The sequence below is a fragment of the Monopterus albus genome, unplaced genomic scaffold (genome assembly GCF_001952655.1).
Source record: "Monopterus albus unplaced genomic scaffold, M_albus_1.0 scaffold348.1, whole genome shotgun sequence".
Classification (NCBI taxonomy): Eukaryota; Metazoa; Chordata; class Actinopteri; order Synbranchiformes; family Synbranchidae; genus Monopterus; species Monopterus albus.
In genome coordinates, this window is record NW_018128228.1 from 101,797 (window position 1) to 111,140 (window position 9,344).

The window sequence follows — 9,344 nt, forward strand, 5'->3', positions numbered from 1 at the left end:
AGAGAGGCTCCAGAAGCCCAAATACAACAGAAATGGTCAAAGGAAAAAGTTTTCATAGATTTTTGTGAGGAGTATAATTCCACAAAATAAAAACATACATATAGAGCAAGTTTATGAATAACAAGCTCACTTTGTCCACACAGTCGTCAAAGAAGGCCAGGCTGGCATCTTTGTCGCTGACAAAAGAACACTCCTCGATAAACCGGATGAACATCTGGGTCTTGGTCATCAGTGAGTAGAACTTCTGGTGTGAGCGGTCACGACTCTTCAAGAACCCTGAGGACATAAATCCTTGCATTTAGCCTTTAAAATAATAATAATTTTACATTGCTGAGACATTTTTTTCTTGACTAATATGAGCAATGATCCAATTCCTTGGCATTTTTGTGCACTCAAAGCAGTTTCTGACATAAAAAGTAAACCTATTTACCACAACCTTAAGTTCTGATAACATTAACATTAATAAATAAAAATGTAAAAAAGCATTATTCAATACTCAACATTGTTCGATACTCAATGGTATTGAAGTAATTTGATCAATGCCATAAAAGTATCACAGTTTGATACCCAGCACTATTCACATGTATTATAATTCATCACTTGTTGCTATAGTCACTGGATTTGTTTGCCAAGAAAGATCCACAATACTCCCCCCTCGTGATGACTCCCAGTTTGATATATTGTGGACATTACACTATTACACTTACCTGCACACTCACCTGAGTTGCCCATTTTATCTACACTACTGTACTTACTGGTATACTACCATTTTTGCTGCCTTGACTAGGACATATTTGCTGTGTTGTGTCTAAAGCCCTGTTCCTACAGAACAAACTGATTGTGTCCTTGGTTCCACATTTGAATCGTGACATGTTAGCCGTCACACAAAAGGCACCACGCCTACAATTCCCAATTTGTCTTGGTTTGGATAATGCAACCCAACACAATGTTATTAGTATAATGGTCATTCTGGGATATACAAGAACATGGTGAATAGCTTCCTTAATAGATGCTGAAAGCAGCTTAACTGACTAACAAGCCACTTGCTGTTGTGAAGCAGAGCAGGATGAATGGCCACTGGCTCACAGCACACAGACCAAAGCCAAACACTAGTCCTGCTGAGAAACACTTCTGTAGCCGAAGGATATTTTAATCCTGACAGTGGCCGCCTGCGTCCAGAGCCATCAACTGATTCTGACAAAACTCTTCTCAGTGGCTTCACTATATAGCTTTTTATGTCTTTTTTTATGGTATGTGAAGCCTTCTGACCCAGTCTAAAAGGTTTCTGCATGCATGTGTCTTTGGGGTTTGATTTTATTAGGAAAAAGAAATCCATCTGAAATCTGCATGTAATACTGTTGTACTGTTGAAAGAGCTGATGTTGGCCTGAAGTATATAACAGATGGGTAGAAGTGAAGACTAAAAAATTAACACATGCTTGAATTTTTTGTTGTAATTGATATAAGATCCAAAAACAGTCAGGAGTTCATGCACATGATGTAGCCATTCTTGTTTAATGTATCATACTGGACACGACCTTGACTATAACTGTTCTCCACTGGTGCAATGATTTCACCCTAACTTATTTCAGCTGTGATATGACCTCTTTTTTTCAGCCATCCTCAAGCCTCAAAACATGACCTGTAAATGTACAACTGTGACTCAAATAGGCTTTTTGGATTCTGATGTTAGTCTTCTATTGGTCTTCTTTTTAAATTGCCTGGTGATCAGTGGGTTACTCAAACCTGGATACTTAATCTCAATCACTGGCCCATAATACTTAGAATACCACTGGATTTCTCCATTTAACTTAAGCTTTCAAATCACTTTCTTCAAATGGTTTAAATAAAATTAGCTCAATCTAAAAAGTAACTCAATTAAGAGTTTTTTAAAGCCAATTTAAAAAAATCTACATTACTCTCATCAGGATCTCTCAAAGAAATATTGTGATTATAAGTTGGTTTACCATTTTGACTCTGGAAATAGTATTCTGACAAACTAATCTTACTCAAGGTTAACATGATCAGAGTGAAACTATTCTACATTACCTTGTAAATCAAAAAGTGAGCTAGCGTCTGTGGCTTTCTCAGAAGGTGCCTGGGTGATAGGTCGTAAGAATGAACGGTAGCCCTTCAAAATGGCTGCCATGAAGCGGAGGAAGGCTTCCTGGATCTCCATCTCCAGCATGTGGAGGCTCTTTCCACAGCTCAGCTCTGACGAATCACTCATGCTCAGCTCCAGAAGCCCATCAGGCCTGTACTGACCTGAAGACAGAGAAAAAGTTAATTTAGCTGTCACTGTGTATCAGAGATCTCTGGGTTCATGTCAACATAAAGGCTGAATCGAATCACTACTTCAGGTTGATACACTGAGGTTGCTAATGAGAATACTGCATCGCTTGCATTTTAATAACCAAAATTTATGTATTACTCATACTTGTGCATTGCTTTTATTTAAGTAAATATTTGTATAGCAAATAAAGCTTAAGACTACATAATAATAAATAAACTTGAGTCAAAGGCTGAGGCTTAAATGTTACAACTCAAACATCTGGTAGACCAATATTCAGCACTTCTGGAAGCAACTGGGTTTTGACTTCACTGAATCAAAAAACTCATTTATTTAATTTCTGCAGCTCAATAAGCAGCAGAGTTCATGGTCTTTCAGTGAGTGCGCTCCACAAATACCAGAGAAAGTTCACAATAACACAGTGAACATCACAGTAGGGCAGACAGGTAATTATTGGTGGTTTTCAGTTTGTTGAATGGAGAACATATTGTACAATCAACAGAATCTAAAATTAAAGGTGATGAATGAGGCAGAAACATTACGCGAGGACCTTAATTTGATTGTTTTAATTTTGATTATACTTAAGGTCAGAAATATAGTCCAAGTATAAAGACACACGTGTAAAGAAAGAACAGAAAGGAGATTGGATTATGACTTGCAATTCAGCCTCACCAGTCTTTTTTTCAAGCAAATACAAAAATGAAAAGGTTTGCTGAGGGTGTATTTTATCTTTCACTTGGGACCTGACATTTAATACAACAAAATCAGATAACTGACACTTTTTTACTGTAATCTGTTCAAACAGCTCATACATCAGCTCAGTACTCACTGTCAATCAACTGCTGGTAGAGACTGTTCAGCACATTCATTAGGTTTTTACAAGCTTTCTTTGGCAGGATCTTCCATGTGAGGGCTCGCTTATCTTCATGGCTGGAAAAACAGAAACATACACTGAGCTCTGGAAAGGCTACGAGTCCAAAAGCAACATGTACAGCAGTCAGGCTGAGGCGGCACAGACTACCCTAAAGCCGTCTGAATGTTAATAAGGCCAAATTTGATGTGAACCATTACTGGCCTTTGCCTAGTGCACCAGAAAACTGCATTTTCTTCATCTTAAAACAAGACTGACACTACAAAAGTGACCATTTCAACTCAAGCTCCTTGTCTCTAAACTTAGAACTCATGGCCTAGTGGTAATGAGATCTGGGAAAAAATATGCAGCAAAGGTAACTGCTAGCTTTTAGCTGAAAGTGCTATATGTCATATGTGTGGCTCGCTGCCCTGTAGTTGATCCTTTGCAAAATACTGTACATACAATATTCTTCATGAGAAGTAAACACAGAGGTGAAGGTAGCTTAAGGTCTGCAAAAAGGTACATATTAAGGATTATCAACATCTTGCCTCAACAACTACAGCTATGGGAGGATTTTGTGTGTGTGCTCACTGGAAGATGGTGTTTGTGTCCAGGTCCACACAGCTCACATCTGGTGGGGGATCATATAGATCAAAGTAGCGAGAGTCCACTCCTACAATGAATGGACAGGGGGCGCTCAACACATCAGCCAATGCCAGGGGGCACAGAGGGATATACGGGCATGACCAGTGGAACGGGAAAATCATCTGAGGGGAAGATAAGGATGAGAAAGAGAATGTGAGATGAAAAAGAAGGCAGGGGTCATTCTATAGCCCTTTGGTGACTTTGGAACTGAGTTTAACAGGTATACTGTATGCAGCTGGACTACTACTTGTTTCAAAGGGCAAAAGTCATTAGAGAGTGTCATTTGGACAGATAAACAATACATATATATATATATATACACGGTATGTACGGAACAACAAATCTCAAACCACATCCTGATGACATTAATGAAACTGGAAAAGACATTCTGATACAACCCTCAAGCCCTCAATCCAAAACAATGTATGAATTTCATAAACCTTCTTGCTCTTAAATCCCCAAAAATCCCAGGCATTCCAGAAATTCCACTACTGATGGCATTACACATTGTTAGAAATTAACAACATAACTATTAGATGTAAAAGAAAGGAAAGATATTTACAAAAGCAAAGACAATGACAGTAGCATGAAGAGTGTGAAGCCAACATGGTGGAGGTGGGATACACTCCTAGTTTGGGGGGATATGATATAACCCTGTACACCCCATAGAGCTGGATACAGTAACCTACAGACACCAGAGCTTCAGTGACACTGGTCAGTACGGCTGGACGTAATGAGTGGACCAGGATCTTATGTTCAGTGACAGCAACCACCAGCAGGGTGACAGCATTCTCTGGTCCGAGGTTCTGGAGCAGTGTGGAAAATCGACCACCACTATGAAAAACAAACATGTACAGTACAAAGGTCAGCAATGCTTAATTTGTTTTACACTGCAAAAATCATTGTATGATATCCTATGAAAGGATCTTTTAAACATTTCTGGCCCTTGAAAGCATTCTGAAGTCCAAAATACTCTTCAGATTAACAATGTTATTACTTGCAAATGTGATCCTGGCATTCCCTGTATACTACTGTGTATGAGGGCAGATAGTATTTAAGCCCTATTTATGTTTTCTAATTGGAAATGTATCTTTTTCCATATATTATACTTCAATAATCAGAAATTCTCCAGAGTAGAAAGAAATACATTAGCTAACCTGGGCGGCAGTCCTTAGGCCTATTAGTAACAAAATGCACAATTATTTTACACTGTAACACACAATTAATACAATCAGATATTTCCAGAGAAATCCAAGTAAAGCTGCTCTTACCTGAGAGGTAAAGGAGAAGATACTGGCTGGCTCAACATCAGGCTGTCATGAGGGGAAAGCTGTAGAAAGGCATGAAAAGTGAGAAATCAAAATATACAAAAAACAGCTGCACTGCATCATTTAAATATTCACCCATAACTGAGGACCCAAACTACTCCATCTCTAAGGCAATCCAAAACACCTGCAGAAACCAACACTACTGTCTGCGCAGTGATGATTAACCTATCCTCGCATGCACCATATTCACCAAAAATCACAGGAAACTTTTGGAACCAAAACTTACCTGGACCAGGATACGAGGCCTCTGAGAGGAAGGGAAGGGAACTTCATGCATAAAATGAGAAATGTGCCTATAAAGGAGAACATTTAGGGGGATGTGAGGCCAGAAATAACAGCAGTGGGCAGCCCAATAATTTGTCAATGCACCTCTCTCACAACGATACAAGTTATGATCAGCAGTGAAACATGAAAAACATAAATTTTCTGTCACAAATGAGCTGACCTGGGTAATGTCAAATACATATCCAACCTTAGACACTTAACTCCGGTACACTTACTGATGATGTACCGTACTTTATAGACCTATATGAACATCTCAATCAGCTACATTCTTCTAGTTTTTTATCAAACAGTAAATTCCTGTACAAGAATGTTACACTTTTGATGAATAAAACCACTATATTTGTCTTAAATAAATCCATAAACATTGTCAGGTAATGCAGCATTTTAATATACCAGAATAATGAATGTAATGCCTGCATTACCAAAAAAGAGTGCTTAAGAGTAACATCTAGCAAGAACATAAAATGGCAAAATAAACCTACAAAACAGGGAGGACTCACTTCTCGATGGGCAGGGCATGAGGTCCAGAGATGGAGTAGCGATAGAGGAATGTGAGGAACTTGCGGAAAGCATCAAAGAAGGGCCAGTGGGAGAGCAGACAGATACACTTGTTGGTGTAGATGGCAGCAGCTGTACTGTTGGAGGAGGGGGGTTTGTGTGGATCTTGGCTTGAGAGACTCAGCTGGGAGCGCTGCTGATCGGTGAGACACTCCTGCGGGTAGGGCTCATAAAACTGAATGGCAGCACCGTAGACCTGAAACAGGAGATGTGTCAGGTCAACATCTTCAGTTGTATTGTGTCTGCATAAGCACAGAGATGTCAGATGTCAGTCCAGTCTAAGTATGCACATACATTACAGTGTCTGCACAAACTACACCTTTCTAAAAACAGTCTAAGAAAACACTACATTTCTTTGTAACACACTTATATTGTACATTTACATGTGACAATGCTGCAGTTACACACTTTAGACATACTGGATTTTCTGTCAAAGCTCAGACTGGCAAAACAATTCTGTTGACCTGCTGTAGAAATGTGAAAATCAGAGGTCACCACACACCAACCGTCAATGAATACACCTCTCATTTTTCTATATCTCTGTGTTAATTATCCTTAGGTCTGCTATTAACAATTGCCAGGGCTCCCTTGAGAAAGAGGTTTTAAACCTCAATGGGACCAGGTAAAATAATGGTAAAAAAAAAAACTTTCTTTATCAATTAATCTGCCATTTCTTTATTTATTAACTAATTGTTTACCAACAATTCAACACCCCAAGATATATACAATGAAATAAGGAAATAAAAGTAGGAACAATTCATATTTGAGCAGCTGTAACCAACAAATTTTTGGTATTTTTCCTTGAAAACTTGACTGATCAGCCAACTGGTTTAGCTGGAATTAGCTAATTTTAGCCAACAATGATGGTGGCTATATTCACACACAGAGATGTGTTTCTATACCTATGATGAGCTTATTGACACAGTGCATTTCCTAGCACATGACGCCAACATTAACCATCACAACTAACACCAAACCTTAGCCTAACAGAAATTCTAATCTTAACGTTAAAGCCAAGTCACAAACAGCCTTTTGAGGAAGTGAGAACAAGTTACAATGTTCTCACTTTCCAAAATTTTCTCTTTCTCAAGGTCTAAAACTCTAATTGGTTCCCAAGAAACAGAGGTACAGAAGCACACAACAGAGACCCACACAACGCACACAGTAATTTGAACTTCTATAATGATGAAAAAGAGCAGACAGTTTAAGAACTTCTACACAGCCCCTTGAATCATCCTTGCACTTATAAATGAAGGTAAACATCAATAAGCACAAAGTGAGTAGTGCTCTTGTTTAACCTTTATTGAACATCAATACCACGAGTGCCCCATGTGGCCAAACAAACAGCAGTTAGCTGAGCCCCGGTATCAGCATTAGTCCAAAAAATTCCCTCTGCTTCCTGGAAATTGGAGCCTTTCCCAATCCCTGCAGAGATCAAAGCTAACTGGCTTATCCGCTGGCTGGCTGGCTGGGCCAACTGTGTGGGTTTTAAACTTTTTCCCCAAAAAGCCGCTGAAAAAAAACTGTACCGTCTTTTTGATGATGACTGGACTAGAAACACCTGTGCTTTGTTCATGTACATGTATGTTGTGTTCAGGGAAGAGCCTTATTTGTTGAACACCGCTGTGTTTCTAAGCTATAAACTTATATTAAAGACAATCAAACCTGCTTATTTAAAAGGTGTAAATAACATTTTTTGTGTTGTCTGGATTTGTGGTCTTTACAGATAAAAACATTTAACCCGTTACCACTTACTCAAGGAACTCATTCTGTTTAACTTTGGTATGCAATATTTCTGTCATTAACTACCTTGTACATGGCACAAAGAAAAAGAAAAAAAAAAACAGAAGAAAGCCAAAACATGACAAGACCCATTAGGGTTGCAGCAGTATACTGGTTTCATGGTATACCATGGTATTTAAATTGACAGTTATCATATCATGCGCCTTTACTTATTACCGGTATTGAAGAAAAAAAAAAAACACGTGTGCACACCTTTCTTCCCCCGAATGCTTGACAAATGGCAGAGAGGAGGAGGCCGAAACTCCGAAGTCCATCCACCAAAAAGAAATTTAAATCAGCAATGCAGAATTACTTTGGATATCTCAAAATGAACACCATCTCTCCGTATAGGTCAAAGTATGTGTCCCATTTACAACTTTAATCCTAAACAACAGAACACGTGAACATATAAATGTCAGTCATAAAATGTGCTATCAAAATACTGTAATTTTCCACACTCTGTTTGTTTGCTAATCTCTGATTTATAAATTGACTCACACTGATCCCAATCTGACCCCAGAAACACACACACAAACTTTCCTGGCTCTCAAAAGTGGGTGTGTGTGTGTGTGAAGGTTTGGACAGGACCAGTCTGGCTGCACTGTCACGCAGCTAGAGTAAATTAGCAACTATTGTGATAATCGTTAGCATTGTGACGGCATTTCTCACTATTGGCAGAAGTTTTACAAACCAGAAAATTAATGGAGAAAATAATCAAGCTGCTGTTACATCAATGCATGAGTGATATAGGCTCTTAATGTAATGATAGTATATACATATATATAGACTCAGGGAAAAAAATATTTGAACCCCAGCAGATTTTGTAAGTTTGCCCACTAATAAATAAATGATCAGTCTACAATTTCAATGGTAGGTTTATGTGAACAGTGAGAGACACAACAATAACAAAAAAAAATCCAGAAAAATGCATTACAAAAAAAGTTATAAAGTAATTTGCATTTTCATGAATGAAATAAGTATTTGATCCCCTATCAGTCAGCAAGATCTCTGGCTCCCAGGTGTATTTTATACAGGTAACGAGCTGACATTGGGAGCCCTCTCAGCTCGTTACCTGTATAAAAGAGACCTGTCCACAGAAGCAATCAATCAATCCAGATTCCAAACTCTTCACCATGGCCAAGACCAAAGAGCTTTCCAAGGATGTCAGGGACAAGATTGTGGACCAACACAAGGCTGGAATGGGCTACAAGACCATCGCCAAGCAGCTGGGTGAGAAGGTGACAACAGTTGGTGCGATTATTCGCAAATGGAAGAAACATAAATTAACTGCCAATCTCCCTCAGTCTGGAGCTCCATGCAAGATCTCACCTCGTGGAGTTTCAATGATAATGAGAACGGTGAGGAAATCAGCCCAGAACTACTCGGGAGGAACTTGTCAATGATCTCAAGGCAGCTGGGACCAGAGTCACCAAAAAAACAGTTGGTAACACACTACGCCGTGAAGGACTGAAATCCTGCTGTGCCCGCAAGGTCCCCCTGCTCAAGAAAGCACATCTACAGGCCCGTTTGAAGTTTGCCACTGAACATCTGACTGATTCAGAGGAAGACTGGGTGAAAGTGTTGTGGTCAGATGAGACCAAAAT

General features: G+C 39.1%; 1 protein-coding gene across 9 annotated transcripts in view; it reads right to left on the reverse strand.

Moving 5' to 3' along the window:
- The window catches only part of LOC109974783 (C-myc promoter-binding protein-like), a 75,605-nt gene that overhangs the window by 37,681 nt on the left and 28,580 nt on the right, over positions 1–9,344 (reverse strand). For all 9 annotated transcript variants that reach the window (XM_020625174.1, XM_020625172.1, XM_020625173.1 and 6 more), the window contains exons 6-13: positions 5,901–6,154; positions 5,342–5,408; positions 5,059–5,117; positions 4,477–4,621; positions 3,734–3,909; positions 3,119–3,219; positions 2,049–2,264; positions 131–276 (exon numbers count right to left, since the gene is read on the reverse strand). In XM_020625174.1, coding sequence (XP_020480830.1) covers positions 131–276; positions 2,049–2,264; positions 3,119–3,219; positions 3,734–3,909; positions 4,477–4,621; positions 5,059–5,117; positions 5,342–5,408; positions 5,901–6,154 — 1,164 coding nt within the window. The remainder of the gene's footprint in view (positions 1–130; positions 277–2,048; positions 2,265–3,118; positions 3,220–3,733; positions 3,910–4,476; positions 4,622–5,058; positions 5,118–5,341; positions 5,409–5,900; positions 6,155–9,344) is intronic.